Genomic DNA, 20,727 nt, shown 5'->3' on the forward strand with positions numbered 1-20,727 from the left:
AAAGCCAAAAGGAAAGTTATGTAGGTCAAATGAGAACCTATATTGTCCTTAGGCTCTTTGTCACTTTCTATTTAAGGAAAAACTGCCCAAGTGCCTTGACACATTAAAGATCAAGCAGGAGGTTCTGCCCTAAGACAGTCCCCATCTGGCAGCCAGGTTTTGTCAAGCAAATTTTGAGAATTCTCTACCTTCCTACTTTCTATCTAATTACAGCACTTTATAAAAACCATTCTCTCTTTCTCTGTCTCTCTCTCACACACACACACACACAATCCTTCTCTCTCTCTCTCTCTCTCAAACTTATCTGTATTATAATAACACAACACTAGGTATGGATTTGTCTGACAATTTTCCCCTAAAACAGAATAAATTCAAAATGGAAAAACTTTCCTCTGTACACCTGCACTATATTCTGACAATAATAATTCCTAAATTAAGTATAATACACTTTCCCTATAGGAGTTTAAAGAGGTTACAGTAAAGAATCTCTTGTATAAATATATGTGCCAGAACTTGACCCAAATAAGTGCTGAGAGGTATAAATCTCAAAAGTTTCGAGACTCTTTGAGAAATGTCTTCAGAGTCTGTGATATATTTTATTCAACTAAATTGTACAAGTAAGATATTTTGCTAGGCTGTGGGAATGCCTTATGGCATGTTACTGTGGAGCTCGTGGTAAAATACAAAGAATATAAATAATTAAAATAAAATTGACAAATGATAAATGATTCAATAAATTAGAAATTCAAATGCCGAGCACTCTTCTAGACCCTGGACACAAAGCATGAACCTAACAATAACCCTGCCTTCGTGAAAAATATGGACTACTTGAAAATTATACCTGCAACACTAAATAAATATTCTTCATTCTTCCAGTATTTTGAGATGTTTATTTTCAATTAGACAATCTGTTTTCCTCTTTGAACCCATAGTTATGTGATGGCTCTATAAAAGATTTTAAAATAACTATAGAAGTAACTATTAGTAAAGATTGTGGGATACTGAAAACGGCTACAAAGAAAGTTATGAAAAACCTCTGAATTTGAATGGAAGTCCTACTAGATTAGAGTCTATGTCTGTGACATTATGCTTCTAATTCTTGTTTTCTTTTTTTTTTTTTTGAGACGGAGTCTCACTGTGTCTCCCAGGCTGGAGTGCAGTGGCGCGATCTCGGCTCACTGCAAGCTCCGCCCCCCGGGTTCATGCCATTCTCCCGCCTCAGCCTCCCAAGTAGCTGGGACTACAGGCGCCCGCTACTACGCCCGGCTAGTTTTTTTGTATTTTTAGTAGACACGGGGTTTCACCATGTTAGCCAGGATAGTCTCGATCTCCTGACCTTGTGATCCACCCGCCTCGGCCTCCCAAAGTGCTGGGATTACAGGCTTGAGCCACCGCGCCCGGCCCTAATTCTTGTTCTTAAATGCTTTTCTCATGATAGTATGAAACTTACTTCCTGGAATGCCATTGATTAAAAAATTTAATATTTACTAAATGCCAATATTTATGCCAGCACTTTTAAAGTACAGAAACATGGAGTTTCTTTACCTCATGCAAATATGCTGTGAGAAAGACTTCAGAGCCTATTGCCTACTTTGTGGTACAACACTGAAGATTAATCATCCAAAACAGACAGACAGTAAATTCTTGTGATTTGCAGTAGTTCTGTTTTATAAGGGTACCACAAACATTGAAATCATCGCTCCTGGGGGAATACGTTTCCGTGAGCCCTTGGTCACAAGATGTTCATCAACTGATCAATACATAACCTTGTTCTATGTGTGCTTCTGTTTAAAAGGAGCACTTCAGTGCTACATTTGGAGTCTGTTTTAAACAGCAAAATCACTAACAAAAAGCACAAAAATGTAAAAGCATGGCACTACATACACTGCGAAAAGAAGGCTTGTTTATAGTATGACAGCTGAGACAATAAGGTAGAACCTCGCTTTGATCAACCTCAGCTGGGAAATGAGCATTAGGTGAATCAATTGTTCACCACTCTGAATGACCATAAAAGTGCTCCAAGTACTGACTTTGGGGTTACACATAAATTTTAGCAAGTATGTGAATCTGCCAATATGAAATCTACAAATAACGAGCACCAACTGCATATGAGTCAAATATTTCAGTGCAGTATCTGACTTGATTGCCACTGAAAGACACAGTTTGGAAAACCCCTAATAAATACTGTTTAGTTACTACGCAGACAAAGAGTTCCGGACCAGAGTGCTTCCAGTAAGATGTCTGAGGCTTTCATAAATGGATGTTTTTTAAAATGTTATTTCCTACCTGATATATTCTAAAGGGGATATAACGAAATCCATTTTCTTCTGCAGGATATTCCATGAGTTTCCGATTGATGGCCCAAAACTGGTCAAATCTGTCTGTAATGATATAAATTATTTGTTATTAAAAATGAACAACATTATAATGGAATACCTCACATGAAGAGATGAAAGTTTTAAATATTCCTCTAGAAGTTGCTGAAAGGACATCATTTATATATTATTTTTTCTTATTTTTATTAAACTTATCTTTCCATAACTAAACATAAAGCAAATATATAAAAATATATAAAAATAAAAATAAAAATAAAGTCAAAATACTGAACACAGTAAACATTAAATACCAAAGATATATATATATATATATCTTTGTGTGTGTGTCTGTGTGTGTGTGTGTGTGTGTATATATATATATATATATATATATTTTTTTTTTTTTTTTTTTGAGATGGAGTCTCGCTCTGTCACCCAGGCTGGAGTGCAGTGGCGCGATCCCGGCTCACTGCAACCTCCACCTCCCGGGTTCACGCCATTCTCCCGCCTCAGCCTCCCGAGTAGCTGGGACTACAGGCGCCCGCCACCATGCCTGGCTAATTTTTTTGTATTTTTAGTGGAGACAGGGTTTCACTGTGTTAGCAAGGATGGTCTCGATCTCCTGACCTCGTGATCTGCCCACCTCGGCCTCCCAAAGTGCCAAAGATATTTTTTTAAAAAGCTTTGAAAGAAATACGGAACTGGCACTTACGAAGTGCCAACTGCAGCTTAATCTCAGACCAATTAAGCTCTTTTTTTAAACTTTTCAGTTTCAAATTTTCTAAATAAACAACTTGAGATACAATTTGCATACTATAAAATTCTCCCCTTTTAAAGTATACAACTTAGTGGTTTTCAGTATATTCAGAGTTCAGAACATTTTCAGCATCCCAAAAAGAAACCTGTGACTATTAATAGTCACTTCCCATTCCCCCTTGCCCCGGCCCCTGAAAAATCACTACTTTCTATCTCTACAGTTTGCCTATTCCAGACATTTCACATAAATGAAGTAATTTAATACATGGTTCTTTTGCATGTGGGTTTGTTTTTTGCTTGGCATAGTATTTTTGAGGTTCATTCATGTTGTGGTATGTATCAGAACTTCATTTGCTTTTATGGCTGAATAATATTCCATTACGTAGAGTTACGAGATTTTTGTTCTCTCAGTTGACTGACATTTAAGTAGTTTTTGCTTTTTATCTATTATAAATATGTTTTCAATTCTCTTGGGTATGTACCTAGGAGTAGAACTACTGGGTCATTAGGTAACTCTGTTTAACTGATACATGGTAACTATGTTTTGAGGAACTGCCATACTGTTTTCCAAAGTGACTGTACTACCTTGCATTTCCACCAGCAATGTATTTGGATTCCAATTAGTCCACATCCTTGCCAATACTTGCTACTATTGGTCTTTTTAATTATAACCATTCTGGCAGGCATCAAGTAGTATCTCATTGTGGTTTTGATTTGCATTTCCTTAATGACTATGCTGAGCATCTTCTCATGTGCTCACTGGCCATTTGTACATCTTTGGAGAAATGCCTATGAAATCACTTTCCCTTTTAAACCAGTTGCCTTTTTATTATTGAGTTACAAGAGTTCTTTATATATTCTGGATACAAACCCCTTATCTGTGATTCACATATCTTCTCCCATTCTGTACACTGTTTTTTAAGCAACTCCTTTTTTCTTAAACTCACCCAGAATCCCACCTTATAAAATATTTTATACTCAGAAATTTATATCAAAATCATAATTCTATAAAGCAGGGAAATATTTCCAGAATTACAGTTCAGCTTGGTATTTCTCTATTACTAGACCTGTTTGAATCCAATCTGCTGGCAAACTATTGATTCTGCTTAAACCATCCTAACTATATATTTTTTTAAAATTAGTTATTTCTTCTTGTACCCCTGTCCTAAAAGACTGTGACAGGCTTTAGGCCTTCCTTACTCTAATCTTCAGCTCCAATCCGAGGGAAGACTCACAGTATATTAGAAACGGTGGGAGAGAAAATTTTAAATCCAGTAAGCCCAACACAATTTCACAGATAACTAAGGCCCAGATTGTTATATGTTTAAGAACCAAGACCAGAATCTTGGTCTTCAATTCAAAGTCCCCAATTGGTTCAATAGTTGCTGCCACGAAACTTTATCTTAATGTGAAGAATACTACTTTGACATAGTCCTCTCATACATGAAGCAATTATTCTGTCAATGCTCAAAAAAGTGTCTTTTTACCATCAGGTATCAAGCAAGAATGTGACAGCTACATAAAATGATTCTTCATGCATACTTAAAATTTTACTTGCTGCCTTGTGATGAAATCTCAAGCATCTAGCATGGTGCATGCATAGCATATGCTCTTGAATCAAAGAATGGATAGAACACTATGAACATAATTTCTCATAAAAGTAAACTGGAAAAAAAAACACGATTGTGCCAGTTATCAATTGTATGACTCTCTTCTCCAAATTCGCCCTTCAACATATGCATTGCTATATGGACACAAATCCTTTAAGCATCTCTACTAAGACAACTATGTTAAGATTTCTCAGCAGAAAATGCTAAAACAAGTTGTAGGACAAACAGTTCTGCCCAATGTCCAGATATACAAGTCTCTCAGCAAGGTTGCAGCCTGAGCCTGGCCAAGGGATAACCAGCCCTCTCAAGACAGAATCTAGCACTCCAAAGGCTTCCTGCTTGCATAGGCACACTAATGGGCCATTGCCCTTATCAACATCTTAGTTTGCTTGCTCTGGAGGTCTGCACGGGCTGCCCATCTGTGGTTTCCCACCCAGCTGCCACTCTCTCTGCACAACCATGCCACATGTTGCTGATCACCTGCATTCCAGGTTGCCCTGACTGCCAATGGACTACAGACCAACTCTGGCCTGGCGAGAAGAGAGAACTTTTCTACTAATTCAATGAACTGAATATACCTCCTCCAATGAAGTCTGAGCCCTAGCCCTTGCAGGTGGGGCCCCTTATAAGTTTGGTCTTCCTCCTTCAGTCCTAGGGTAAAATATATAGTTTTCTTATATCGTATAGTCACTCTTATCAGAGTTTAATAATTCTTTATATAAAACTTAGCCTGTTTAACCCACTGATTAGACCCAAATACAACTATGTTTAAAAGGAAGACACAATAAAAAAAATCTGTATTGATATTAATTTTAATCTTCTTATAGAAATGCTGTATTCTTATATTAAGAAGGCATTTTCCCAGCAATAGCTAAAAACACCCTAATCAAAAATAAACTTTTATAGATCAAAGTTATTAACAAGAAAGATACAAATATAAGAAAGTAAAAGAAGTTCAGTGCTTCCCTAGAGTAAGACAGGGAAAGAAAGAAGAGAAAGAAGAGAAAGAAGAGAAAGAAGAGAAAGAAGAGAAAGAAGGAGGGAAGGAGGGAAGGAGGGAAGGAGGGAAGGAGGGAAGGAAGGAAGGAAGGAAGGAAGGAAGGAAGGAAGGAAGGAAGGAAGGAAGGAAGGAAGGAAAGGAGGGAGGGAGGGAGGGAGGGAGGAAAGGAAAAATCAGTGTTGAGATTGAAAGAATAACCAAGCGTCTCACAATGTTTTTTTTTTTTTTTAAGAGACGGAGTCTCGCTCTGTCACCCCGGCTGGAGTGCAGTGGCGTGATCTCTGCTCACTGCAACTTCCAACTCCCAGGTTCAAGAGATTCTCCCACCTCATCCTCCCAAGTAGCTGGGATTACAGGCATGCATCATCATGCCCGGCTACTTTTGTATTTTTAGTAGAGACGGGATTTCACCATGCTGGCGAGGCTGGTCTCAGACTCCTGACCTCAAGTGATCCATCCGCCTTGGCCTCCCAAAGTGCTGGGATTACAGGCATGAGCCACCGTGCAGAGCCAAACAAAACAAACACTAAGTAGGAGAAAATTAAAACTAGCAGTTACTTAGCTTATTCACATTGGGAGAAAGGAAGATAACATATATACTTCTTGTCAGAGCTATAAGCAATATTACTGATGTAAGTTTCTTTTTATAAAACTTAACATTTAAGAATGCTATCAAATCAAAAGCATGAAACCGAAGGACTGTTCTACAGAAATATTCAATTTTTTTAAAAAAAAAGATTAAAAATACAATTTCAAAAAATCCTGATGGTCATCCATTTTTCCTCTCTCTCTCTCTGCTGAATTAAGCTTTTATATTGGTCTTGCAAATTTTTAAAACACCTGGAAAAACTTTTTTTTTTTTAAATTTCGGATCTCTCTAAAATGCGTAAGATACCGAGTTTATTTGTATTCTTTGTTCCTCACGTGGACAAACAGCAGGAAAAAGTGATAACTTTAAACGATTTATCTATTCTTCCACTTAAGCTTTATGGGAGGTAAAAACTCAGGGCAAAATAATTCTTAGGCCACAAATAACATGTCTAAAATCCCCCACAGGAGACATGGAGGACATATAAGGAGAGTGTAGGGATTGCTACTCAGGCTCAATTCAGCCGGCTGGGATCCTCATGCAGGAAACTGGTGAAATGGTCTCCACATGCATACACTATTCACCTCCTGGTCTTTAACATCTATGAAGCCAAAGGACAGCAGAGTTACAGCATTCCAAATAAATGTCAGATTGTGACAGCACACAGAAGACAGACTCTAAGCTTGCCTTTGAAAGGAAAAGCAAATGGCTGAAAATGACTACAGAAAGGAACCCACTCTTCACAAAATTTTCCATCTGTCAACAGTATTATTCAAATCAGTACTACAAGTGATCATGTGATAACTGTATTGTTTTACTCAGAAGCTTTCAAGATACGTAACAGAAAAGACATTCAAACACAGACCTATATGAGTTAATTTCTTCATTTGTAATATGTTAAACATCTCTGTAAGACAAAACAGGAGCAAAATAAAAATTAACAAGTAGTAATTACTGGTAGGATGCCAAAAGCAAGTGTTCAATAAGTGACCTGTATCTTCAAACTCATCTGCCTTACGAGCCAGGTCAAATTAAGAGAATCCGCCCTTGAAAATTCATCATGAACACAGTAGTAGGTGGGCCCAGTGGACTGGCCTCTGCATCAGGGCTGAGCAGTGCCAGTCCTGGAGGAAGTTCATCCTTCATCTTGTCCATAAACACAGGTCTTGGCAGAAAGTTTCTACCCAGGGAAATCTGTGGTTTCAGTGAATCACAAAAGCAATAAAATCCAAATTCCTGGAAATTTTGACCTGGACGGTCACTGTCTGAAAATTAACTGAGAGAAGACATTTACTCCTTTGCCCTACAAAGTAAGTGCTACAGTCTTAGAAAACTGGCATCAAGAACAGTAATCAATATATATTTAGAGTGCAATTACTTCTCTTCGTGTTCACCACTACCACTTTCACCTCTCCGAGCCAACACAATAGCCTTCTACTTGGTCACTGTCCTATGTTTATCCCCTGTGCACAGTATCCAGAATGCTCTTTTAAAGCATAATCACCATTAACGAGTAAATTTTCAAATATTTTTCTAATGGTTCACAAAACATAATGCTTTATGATGCACTTCAATGATATGGTTACTTTAAGTTATGTACTAGAATCATTTTTTTAAAAATATGCAACGCACTGCATCTCCTTATTGCCTGCATCTGGGGCAGACTGCGCCCTGCCCAAACTCTGCATGCAGGCAACCATAAATAATATCAGTAATAAAACACCTCTTCCCCTAGAAACAGATTCCTACTAGGCCCACTCCACCCCCTTGGAATGCTATTGCTGCATTCCTCTGAGATCTCACTGTCTACCTTACTGACTTACTAAGTTACTACCTACCTTACTTACTAAGCTCTAAGTCATGCTATTTTTCTTTCCGGTCCCTAGTAAATAACCAAACTTGTTCCCATTTCAGTTTTAGCAGCCTAGAATCCCCACTTTCCTGATCTTTACATAACTGCTTCCTGTCATTCAAGTCTCAATACAGTGTTACCCCCTCAGAAAGATTTCCTTCATAATCCTAGGTAAGACAGTCCCACTTTCCAATCATTCCCTATACCATCACTCTATTTTATTCTAAATACTTACCGTTATTTCAAATTATGCAATTTACATGTCACTCTCCCTTAACTAAAATATAAGTCCCATGAGGGTAAAGACTTTATCTTCAGCTCTAGAAAGTTCTACATACTTCAGCCCTAGAAAGTTAATGTACTATGAGTATGCACATAGTACATACTCAATGAATGTTTGTTAATCACTAACAGCTAAATGAATGAGTAGGCAATGGGGACAATAAAAACAAGGAACAGCAAACATAGTGTGGGATAGTGGAAGCCACAGCCTGGAGTCTGGAGCCACATTGCCTGGTTTTGTTTCCCAGCTTTGTCATTTAATAGTTGTTTGAGTTTGAGAAAGACACTTACTGTGCCTGACACAAATTAAGTGCTACATACGTGTTTGCTATTATCATTACCTTTTAGGCTGCCTCAGATTCAATAAGAGAAGACACTGAGCTTCCAGATTCTACTAGGTAAGAAGTGTCAGGACCAGTAGGGAAAAGTGGCCCTGCCAAAACCCCATCATTATAGAATTGCTGGACTGTTCGGTCTGGCTCAGAACCAGGGAGTCTGCATCACTCACATCAAATTCTATGTGAATGCTGCCTGCTGGAGTTACGCAATTGAGTAGCCTTTGCTAGCCATAGTTGGGAGAATAAAAGCCCTAACACAGTACAGCTGCAATATTTACAACCAAATACCCTCTGACCCTTTTGCTTCCTCCAACTTTTTCAACCACCATATAAGGTTCTATCTTCTCACCCTGTGGGCACAATTTAGTTGCCATTTACCTCCCATCAATTTCACTGCATTCATCTCCAGCCATATCATGTAACAGTGGTGGGAATAAGAATGGTGGTCCAAGAACATCTAGGCCAACATCTGAGGAGTCCTCCAGTCTTGACAAGCAAGTCTGAGTTCCAACCCTACCCCTTAAGACCTAGATAACCATTCCTTTCCAACTCCTTCCTCTTCTAACATACCTTAATATAGTAGGGGAGAGGACATAAGCACGATGGGGGGAGTGGTTCTTATTAATCTGAAAAGATGAGAGGCTCACAACTGCTACACCTTATTACAGCACAGCTTTATAAAGAGTCAGTAAAAACTAGCCACCTCATGAAAACTTTGTAAATGGTTAAAAACTACTGCTAGAAATTTAAAGAAAATTAATCTCATTAAGTACTGAGAAAAGTAGATTGTAAATTCTAATTTCAACATCACCAGCCAATAAACCACGACTGCAAGTTACAACATCTTTAAACGTATTCCAAGAGTCAATTCCAGTAACTGCCTTTATTTTTAAAGAGACAGGATTCAATCATATTGTAACCAATTAAGAAGAATTTATTTCAAATGTATTTTTAAGTTGGGTAATAAAAAAATTCAAAATTCAAAAATTTCATAATGTAAAAAACAAATTATTGTTGTTCTATGTGCTTATATTAACATTTCTAATAATAATGATCTTCAACTATACTCCCATTTTCCCTTCACCCAAAAGATAATCTTTAAAGCAGCTTGTCAAAAAGAGATTTACAGAGCTACAGCACAGTGGTAGGCCAGGACTAATTATCTAAATGTATTCCTGTTACAATCATCTATAGATTTATAACCATTAACCTGCTGTTCTATTACTTTTAAAAACTACTGTATATTAAGAAAAGGTTATTTCTCTTGGCCAAAATTAGTTTATTACTTTCCTAGATGCAGAGGGCCAGAAACAAATTTAATATGCAACTGAGTTCATTTTTACTTCACTCAGAAAGCAAGCCAAAGTCATAAGAAAAAAAAAAATTTTTAATTTTTGAAAGACTGACAAAGAAAAAGATACCCCCATTATGTTCACTGTAATCTTTCCAACATTTATTATATAGGTAATTCTTTCTATAATACAAATCCTTTATGCTTCTGAAGAGAAAATGTAAAGTAGAAAACACTATTAATCTGTTAATGATCATCCACTGACAAATAACAAAAGCTTTCAAAACAAAGGGGCAACCAATGGTCACTGGAGATACAGTATGTAATGCAACATTTCTTAACTTTTGCTTCTCACCAGGATCACCTGAAGAGCTTTTAAAAAATACTAATGTGCAGGACCCACTCCAGACCAATTACCTGATTCCCTGGCATCTGTACTTTTGAAAGCTCTCCAGATGATTCTAATATATAGCCAGCGTTAACAACTTCCAGATGTAACAAAAAATACAGTCATGATTCATTTAACGATGGGGATAGATTCTGAGAAATGCATCAGGCAATTTCATCATGGGAACATCATAGAACATACTTAGAAAACCTACAGAGTACAGCTTACTACACAACTAGGCTATACAGTATAACCTGTTGCTCCTAGGCTATAAACCTATATGGTATGTGCAAACCAGGTACATACAAACTAGTACTGAATACTGTAGCAACTGTAACACAATCTTAAGTATTTGTGTATCTCAACATAGAAAAGGTACAGTAAAAATGCCATATAAAAGATTTTTAAAAGGTACCCCTCTATAGTGCACGTACCATGAATGGAGCTTGCAGGGCTGACTCTGGGTGAGTCAACGAGTGAGTGGTGAGTTAATGTGAAGGCCTACGACATTACTATACTCTACTGTAGACTATGTAAACACTGTACATTTAAGTTACATTGAATTTGTTTAAAAATTAACCTTAGCTTACTATAGCTTTTTCACTTTATAAACGTTTTCATCTTAACTTTTGAGTCTTTTGTAATAACACTTAGCTTAAAACAAACACGTACAGCTGCACAAAAACATTCTTTCTTTATATCCTTATTCTGTGAAACTTTTTTTATTTAAAATTTTTTTTTTTACTTTTTCAACTTCTTAAGACTTTTTGTTAAAAACTAAGACACAAATACACACATTAGCCTAGGCCTACAAAGGAGGAGGATCATCAATATCACTGTCTTCCACCTCCACATCTTGTCCCACTGGAAGGTCTTCAGGGGCAATAATATGAGGGAAGCTGTCATCTCCTATGAAAACGATGCCTTCCGGAATACCTCTTGAAGGACCTTCCTGTTTTACAGCTAACTTTTTCTAATAAGTAGAAGGTGAACACTCTAAAATAATGATAAAAAGTATAGTAAATAGTAACATAGTCGTTTATCATTATCAATTAATGTACATAATTATATGTGCTAGACATTTATCCAACTGGCAGCACAATACATTTGTTGATAACAGTATCACCACAAACCTATGAGTAATGCATTGTGCTATGATGGTACAAGGGCTACCAGGATACTAGGCCATGGGAATTTTTCAGTTCCATTATAATCTTAAGGGACTACTATCATACATGCAGTCCACTGTTGACTGAAACATCACAATGCAGAGCATGACTGTACATTCACTTTAGAATCAGGCATCTAGGTTCAAATTCTGGTTCCACCTCTTGGTAGTACTGTGAACTCATTTCCTCATTTGCAAAGATGGTAATATTTATCTAATTCTTGTGAGGAATCCCTAAGACGATGCATGTAAAAGTCTCTAGGCCTGGGAAAGCACAGGAATTTAGTAAACCTAATAAGTTCCTCCATTCTGTTTCAAATCTATCTAATCTGTACATGGTAGCTACGTGGAAAATACCTCTGTAAAGAAGTTCCCAATTTGCAAACAGTTCATATTGTGAATCTGCAATTTAATTAAAACAGGAGACAGAAAAAACAGCATGCTCAAACAAGTTTTTATTTTGTAGGAACTGTGTAGAGTGAAATCTACCAAACCCCTTGCTCCTATTATGCACTTAATTGAATAACAGGAGCTGCAGAGAATTAAAAAACAAAAACCAAAATAAAAACAAGTACAGAACAGATTCTTCCTTTCACTTAATGTGTAGTTGGGGAAGCCAAATTGACACAAGTTATCACAATTTCTAATAAATCTGACCAATCCTTTATTTTGCACTTGTAATGCTTGACGGCTCAAGTCCTTCCCACCTACCCCGACTCCCCATCTCCTCAAACGGCAGAGATGACCAAGTAATAGATATTATACTTAAATAAAAAGCATATCAGAAGTTTAGGCTGGGCTGAGCATGGTGGAGCCTGCCTGTAATCCCAGCACTTTGGGAGGGCCAGGCAGGAGGAATGCTTGAGCCCAGGAGTTTGAGACCAGCCTGGGCAACATAGGTAGATCCTGTCTCTACCAAAAAAAATTTAAAAATAAAAATTAGCCAAGCATTGGTGGTGTATGCCAGTAGTACCAGCTACTTGGGAGACTGATGTAGAAAGACTGATTGCTTGAACCCAGGAGGTCAAGGCTGCAGTGAGCCATGACCTTACCACTGCACCTCAGCCTGGGTGACAGAGCAAGGAGGCCCTGAATCAAAAAACAGCCTAGTCAAAAGTGCTATTAAAAACAAACAATACTAGAGTGAGAAACAGGGAAAAGCTGTTGGCTCTCATTACAGTGGGACCAGTGATCACTTTTATCAATAACTTATATATCTGCAAAGAATTTAGCAATTTAAAAAACCCTAGGACTTCACATTAATTTTCACACAACTTACTGATATAGCTCTCCTCATTGTAGAGAGAAGAAATTGCGGCTCCAAGCAGCTACATGACATGCCCAAGGTCATCAGGTTAGTAGCTGCTAGTGGGTGCTACCGTGACACAGAGATTTTTAGTTACATTTCTATAAATAAAACAGCTTGTTTGCTAACACTCTATGTTCAGCCAATTCAAGATAACTTATGATTGAGATCTGGGAAACTATTAATGAATGGCATGTTCATATTATCAAAAATCCCAGGGTTCTATGCTTCAAAAATTATGGTAGCATCTGGTATAGTAATTCAACAAATCTCATCTCCTGTAGTATTTAGAGATGACAGAACAGCACAGCTAGCAGTAGCTGCTACTACAGAAATAAGTATTACTTGTTTTAACATGTTCATTAAGTCATAGTTCTTCAATGAGCACATGAAGAAAGGCATTGTGATAATCAATTGAAAATATTACTCAATTAGGAACTATTCTTTAAAGGAAGACAAGGACAATAATGAGTGAAACTGAAAAATCTCATCTTAGTTCAACTTTTAGCTACCAGGACTGATCAAGAAGTATCTTCCTCAAAACTCTTATATAACAACTAATTCATTGCAAAACAAAGTTGGTTGAAAACTACATACATTTCTCAAAAAATACGGCCCACCAAGAATTTTACAAATTATACTTTATAATGAGCTTATTGTGGACTAAATATTATTGTTTTAAATGTATCCCATAAATTTTAGGGATACATGATGTACATAATGTATCCTGTAAAGTCCAAAAATTCAATCAGGATTTCCAGGAATCCTAACAGTAAAAATAAGAATAAAGTTATTAAAATTTGAAATTATCCTCCCAGTGTTTCTGAAATTTTTTCATTTACAACTCAAGTATCTGAATTGCATTACTCTATTGAGTACTAACACCTGAAAATAAATAATGCTAAAAATACTGGGGAGAATAAGCTGTATTATAATTGTAAAGCATTTCCCCTTTCAACAAGTCCATGAAGTTGTCTTCCTTCTCTTCTCACTTCCTATATTTCCCTTCATCACCTTGTCTTTTCTGCTCCTTTCTTACATTCTAGGTGGGCAAATACTAATCCTTTTTCATCTTTCAAAAAATATGTAAAAGAGACATTTATAGAGTTTTAAAATCTTACATAAAAATAATGACTTTTAAATACCTGAAAAGTACATGCAGATTAAAGTGCCTGTGGAACAAAATCTAAGCATTAACAAAAAGAAGAAGATAGTTTAAGAATAAATAGCTGCAAAGGCACCATTCACAATAGCAAAGACTTGGAACCAACCAAAATGTCCATCAATGATAGACTGGATTAAGAAAATGTGGTACATATAGACCATGGAATACTATGCTGCCACGAAAAAGGATGAGTTCATGTCCTTTGCAGGGACATGGATGAAGCTGGAAACCATCATTCTCAGCAAACTATCACAAGGACAGAAAACCAAATAGCGCATGTTCTCACTCATAGGTGGGAATTGAACAATAAGACACTTGGACACAGGGCGGGGAACATCACACACCCAGGCCTGTCGGGGGAGAGCATTAGGAGAAATACCTAATATAAATGTCGAGTTCATGGGTGCAGCACACCAACATGGCACAAGTATACCTATGTAACAAACCTGCACATTGTGCACATGTACCCTAGAACTTAAAGTATTAAAAAAAAATGAAGAAAAGTGGGGTTTATTTTGGAGGTAGTATTGACAGAGCCTATTGTTAGGCTGGATGTAGAAGTTGAGTTGAAAAAAACAAAACAATTATTACTGGAGGTGGGGCCTGGGGGAGGAGGCAGTGTGCTACTGGCATCTAGTCTGTAGAGGCCAAAGTGCTGCTAAAGATTACACGATGCACAGGACAGCCCCAACCCTCACAGCCACATCAAAGAATTATCCAGTCCAAAAAGTCAACAGTGCAGAGGTTGAGAAACCCTGCTCCACAGGACTGGTTTTCAAACTTTAGTGAGTCAAAACCTTCTGGAAGACTTGCTGAAACAGGCTGCTGGGACTTACCCAGAGTTTCTGATTCAGTTGGTCCAGGGCACATTTCTTTTTTTTTTTTTTTTTTTTTTTTGAGACGGAGTCTCACTCTGTCACCCAGGCTGGAGTGCAGTGGCATGATCTCGACTCACTGCAACCTCTGTCTCCCAGGTTCAAGTGATTCTCCTGCCTCAGCCTCCTGAGTAGCTAGGATTAGAGGCGTGCGCCACACCTAAATTTTTATATTTTTAGTAAAGACGGGGTTTCACCATGTTGGTCAGGCTGGTCTTGAACTCCTGACCTGGTGATCTACCCACCTCGGCCTCCCAAAGTGCTGGGATTACAGGCATAAGCCACTGCACCTGACTGGCCTAGGGTACATTTCTAATCAGTTCCCAAGTAACGCTACTGCTTTTGGCATACTTTGGGAAACACTGATCTACAGAAAGGTGATGAGAAGCTAATGGACAAAACAAAAAAGGATTAGAAAAGTAAGTACATCTAAAGTTTTCCATTCTCTTAAAGAAAATCACAAAGTTCTTAAAAAGTTTTCCATTCTCGAGTTGACAAGATGGTTGAATAGGAACAGCTCCGGTCTGCAGCTCCCAGCCAGACCAACGCAGAAGGCGGCAGGTGATTTCTGCATTTCCAGCTGAGGTATTCAGGTCATCTTCTTGGGACTGGTTAGGCAGTGGATCTAACCCATGGAGGGCGACCAGAAGCAGGGTGGGGCATTCCTTCATCCAGGATGTGCGAGAAGCTGGGGAGCCTCCCTCCCCAAGCCAAGGGAAGCCGTGAGGTACTATGCTACCCAGCTGGGTTACTACAGTTCTCCCATGGTTTCTGTAATCTGCAGATCAGGAGATTCCCTTGTGTAGCCTATACCACCAGGGCCCTGGGTTTCAAGCACAAAACTGGGCAGCCATTTGGGCAGACACTAAACTAGCTGCAGGAGTCTTTTTCACACTTCAGTGCCTCCTGGAACCCCAGCAAGACAGAACCATTCACTCCCCTGGAAAGGGGGCCAAAGCCAGGGAGCCAAGTGGTCTCGCTCAGCAGGTCCCACTCCTATGGAGCCCAGCAAGCTAAGAACTACTGGCTTGAAATTCTCACTGCCAGCACAGCAGTCTGAAGTTGACCTGGGATGATCGAGCTTGGTGGGGGGAGGGGCATCTGCCATTACTGAGGCTTTAGTAGGCGGTTTTCCCCTGACAGTGCTAAGGAGTCTGGGAGGTCTGGACTGAGCGGAATTCACCACAGTCCAGCAAAGTGGCTGTGGCAGAGTGCTTCTCTAGATTCCTCCTCATTGGGCAGGGCATCTCTGAAGGAAAGGTAACGGTCCCAGTCAGGGGCTTACAGACAAAACCCCCATCTCCCTGGGACACAGCACCTGGGGGAAGCGGCGGCTGTGGGCGCAGCTTCAGTGGATTTAATCATTCCTGCCTGCCGACTCTGAAGAGAGCAGCTGATCCTAACAAGAGGGATTCTCCCAGCACAGCACACCAGCTCTGCTAAGAACAGACTGCCTCAAGTGGGTCTCTGATCCCCGTGCCTCCCAACAGGAGTCAACAGACACCTCATACAAGAGAGCTCCGGCTGGTATCAGGCCGGTGCCCCTCTGGGAGCGAGCTTCCAGAGGAAGCAGCAGGCAGCAATCTTTGCTGTTCTACAGCCTCCACTGGTGATACCCAGGTGAACAGGGTCTGGAGTGGACCTCCAGCAAACTGCAGCAGACCTGCAGAAGAGGGGCTGGACTATTAGAAGAAAAACTAACAAACAGAAAGCAACAACATCAATATAAAGGACCCCACAAAAAAAACCTCATCCAAAGGTTATTAGCCTCCAAGATCAAAGGTAGATAAATCCACGAAGATGGAAAGAAAAAAAAAAAACCAAACAGCAAAAATGCTGAAAATTTAAAAAAACAGAATGCCTCTTCTTCAAATGATCGCAACTCCTCTCCAGCAAGGGCACAAAACTGGATGGAGAATGAGGTTGATGAATTGACAGAAGAAGGCTTCAGAAGGTGGGTAATAACAAACTCCTCTGAGCTAAAGGAGCATGTTCTCACCCAATGGAAGAAAGCTAAGAACCCTGATAAAAGGTTACAGGAAATGCTAACTAGAATAACCAGTTTTCAGAGGAACATAAATGACCTGATGGAGCTGAAAAACAGCACAAGAACTTCGTGAAGCATATACAAGTATCAATAACCAAATTGATCAAGTGAAATTATCAGAGATTGAAGACCAACTTATAAAATAAGGTGTGAACACAAGATTAGAGAAAAAAGAATAAAAAGGAACGAATGAAGCCTCCAAGAAATATGGCACTATGTGAAAAGACCAAACTTAAGACTGGTGTACCTGAAAGTGATGGGGAGAATGGAACCAAGTTGGAAAACACACTTCAGGGTATTATTCAGGAGAACTTTCCCCACCTAGCAAGACAGGCCAACATTCAAATTCAGGAAATACAGAGAACAACACTAAGATACTCCTAAAGAAGAGCAACCCCAAGACACAAAATCGTCAGATTCTCCGAGGCTAAAATGAATGAAAAAATGTTAAGGGCAGCCAGAGAGAAAGGTTAGGTTTCCTACAAGGGGAAGCGCATCAGACTAACAGCAGATCTCTCTGCAGAAACTCTATATGACAGAATAGAGTGGGGACCAATATATTCAACATTCTTAAAGAAAAGAATTTTCAACTCAGAATTTCATATCCAGCCAAACTAAGCTTCATAAGAGAAGGAGACTTTAGAGACAAGCAAATGCTAAGGGATTTTGTCATCACCAGGCCTGCCTTACAAGAGCTCCTGAAGGAAGCACTAAATGTGGAAAGGAAAAACCAGTTACAGCCCCTGCAAAAAACACACCAAAATATAAAGACCAACAACACTACGAAAAAACTGCATCAACTAATGAGCAAAATAACCAGCTAGCATCGTGATGGCAGGATCAAATTCACACATAACAATATTAACCTTAAATGTAAATGGGATAAATGCCCCAATTAAAAGACACAGACTGGCAAACTGGATAAACCGTCAAGACCCATCGGTGTACTATATTCAGGAGACCCATCTCACGAGGGAAGACACACATAGGTTCAAAATAAAGAGATGGAGGAATATTTACCAAGCTAATGGAAAGCAAAAAAAAAGCAGGGGTTGCAATCCTAGTCTCTGATAAACAGACTTTAAACCAACAAAGATCAAAAAAGACAAAGAAGGGCATTACATAATGGCAAAGGGATCAATGCAACAAGGAGAGCTAGCTATCCTAAATATATGTGCACCCAATACAGGAACACCCAGATTCATAAAACAAGTTCTTCAAGACCTACAAAGAGACTTGAACTCCCACACAGTAATAGTGGGGGATTTTAACGCCCACTATCAATATTAGACAGATCAACGAGACAGAAAATTAACAAGGATATTCAGGACTTGAACTCAGCTCTGAACCAAGTGGACCTAATAGACATCTACAGAACTCTCCATCCCAAATCAACAGAATACACATTCTTCTCAGCACCACATAGCACGCATATCCTAAAAATCGACCACATAATTGGAAGTAAAGCACTCCTCTGCAAATGCAAAATAATGGAAATCATAATAAACAGTCTCTAAGACCACAGTGCAATCAAATTGGAACTCAGGATTAAGAAACTCACTCAAAACCACCCAACTACACGGAACCTGAACAACCTGCTCCTGAATGACTACTGGGTAAATAACGAAACGAAGGCAGAAATCAGTAAGTGCTTTGAAAACAATGAGAAAAAAGAGACAATGTACCAGAATCTCTGGGACACACCTAAAGCAGTGTTAACAGGGAAATTTATAGCACTAAATGCCCACATCAGACAGCTGGAAAGACCTAAAATCGACACCCTAACATCACAATCAAAAGAATCAGAGAAGCAAGAGCAAACGAATTCAAAAGCTAGCAGAAGTCAAAAATAATTAACATCAGAGCAGAACTGAAGGAGACGGAGACATGAAAAACCCTCAAAAAAAAATCAATGAATCCAGGAGCTGGTTTTTTGAAAAGATTAACAAAATAGACCACTAGCTAGACTAATAAAGAAGAAAAGAGAAGAATCAAATAGACACAATAAAAAATGATAAAGGGGATATCACCACTGATCTCACAAAAATACAAACCATCATCAGAGAATATTATAAACACCTCTATGCAAATAAGCTAGAAATTCTAGAACAAATGGATAAATTCCTGGACACATACACCCTCCCAAGACCAAACCAGAAGAAGTTGAATCCCTAAATAGAACAATAACAAGTTCTGAAATTGAGGCAGTAATTAATAGCCTACCAACCAAAAAAAGCCAGACGGATTCACAGCCGAATTCTACCAGAGGTACAAAGAGGAACTGGTACCATTCCTTCTGAAACTATTCCAAATAATAGAAATTATCCTCCCTAACTCATTTTATGGGGCCCTAACTCATTTTATGATACCAAAACCTGGCAGAGACAAAACAAAAAAAGAAAATTTCAGGCCAATATGCCTGATGAACATCGACGCAAAAATCCTCAAGAAAATACTTGCAAACTGAATCCAGCAGCACACCAAAAAGCTTATCCACCACGATCATGTCGGCTTCATCCCTGGGATGCAAGGCTGATTCAACACATGCATATCAATAAACGTAATCCATCACATAAACAGAACAAATGACAAAAACCACATGATTCTCTCAACAGATGCAGAAAAGGCCTTTAATAAAGTTCAACATCCCTTCATGCTAAAAACTCTCAGTAAGCTAGGTATTGATGGAACATATCTCAAAATAACAAGAGCTATTTATGACAAACCCATAGTCAATATCGTACTGAATGGGCAAAAGCTGGAAGCATTCCCTTTGAAAACTGCCACAAGGCAAGTATGCTCTCTCTCACCACTCCTATTCAACATAGTATTGGAAGTTCTGGCCAGGGCAATCAGGCAAGAGAAAAAATAAAGGGTATTCAAATAGGAAGTCAAATTGTCTCTGTTTACATATGACATGATTGTATATTTAGAAAACTCCATCGTCTCAGCCCAAAAACTCCTTAAGCTGATAAGCAACTTCAGCAAAGTCTCTGGATACAAAATCTATTTGCAAAAATCAAAAGCATTCCTATACACCGCAAACAGACAAGCAGAGGGACAAATCATGAGTGAACTCCCATTCACAACTGCTACAAAGACAATGAAATACCTAGGAATCCAACTTACGAGGGACGTGAAGGACCTCTTCAAGGAAAACTGTAAACCACTGCTCAATGAAATAAGAGAGAACACAAACAAATGGAAAAACATTCCATGCTCATGGATAGGAAGAATCAATATCATGAAAATGGCCATACTGCCCAAAGTAATTTATAGATTCAACACTATTCCCATCAAGCTACCACTGACTTTCTCCACAGAATTACAAAAAAACTACTTTGAATTTCATATGGAATGAAAAAAGAGCCCATATAGCCAAGACAATGCTAAGCAAAAAGAACGAAGCTGGAGGCATCACACTACCTGACTTCAAACTACACTACAAGGCTACAGTAACCAAAACAGTATGGTACTGGTACCAAAACAGATATATAGACCAATGGAACAGAAGAGAGACCTCAGAAATAACACCACACATCTACAACCATCTGATCTTCGACAAACCAGACAAAAACAAGCAATGGGGAAAGGATTTCGTATTTAATTAATGGTTCTGGGAAAACTGGCTAGCCATATGCAGAAAACAGGAACTGGACCCATTCCTTACATCTTATACAAAAATTAACTCAAGATGGACTAAAGACTTAAATGTCAAATCCAAAACCATAAAAACCCTAGAAGA

General features: G+C 38.7%; 1 protein-coding gene across 7 annotated transcripts in view; it reads right to left on the bottom strand.

The window, feature by feature from the left end:
* ATG5 (autophagy related 5) overlaps positions 1-20,727 on the bottom strand; it is a 136,568-nt gene that overhangs the window by 63,210 nt on the left and 52,631 nt on the right. For 6 of the 7 annotated variants that reach the window (XM_025383542.1, XM_025383540.1, XM_025383535.1 and 3 more), the window contains one exon: positions 2,287-2,381. In XM_025383542.1, the coding sequence (XP_025239327.1) occupies positions 2,287-2,381 (95 nt within the window). The remainder of the gene's footprint in view (positions 1-2,286; positions 2,382-20,727) is intronic. The other variant, XM_025383539.1, reaches the window with a different exon arrangement.

The sequence above is a fragment of the Theropithecus gelada genome, chromosome 4, assembly GCF_003255815.1.
Source record: "Theropithecus gelada isolate Dixy chromosome 4, Tgel_1.0, whole genome shotgun sequence".
Taxonomy (NCBI): Eukaryota; Metazoa; Chordata; class Mammalia; order Primates; family Cercopithecidae; genus Theropithecus; species Theropithecus gelada.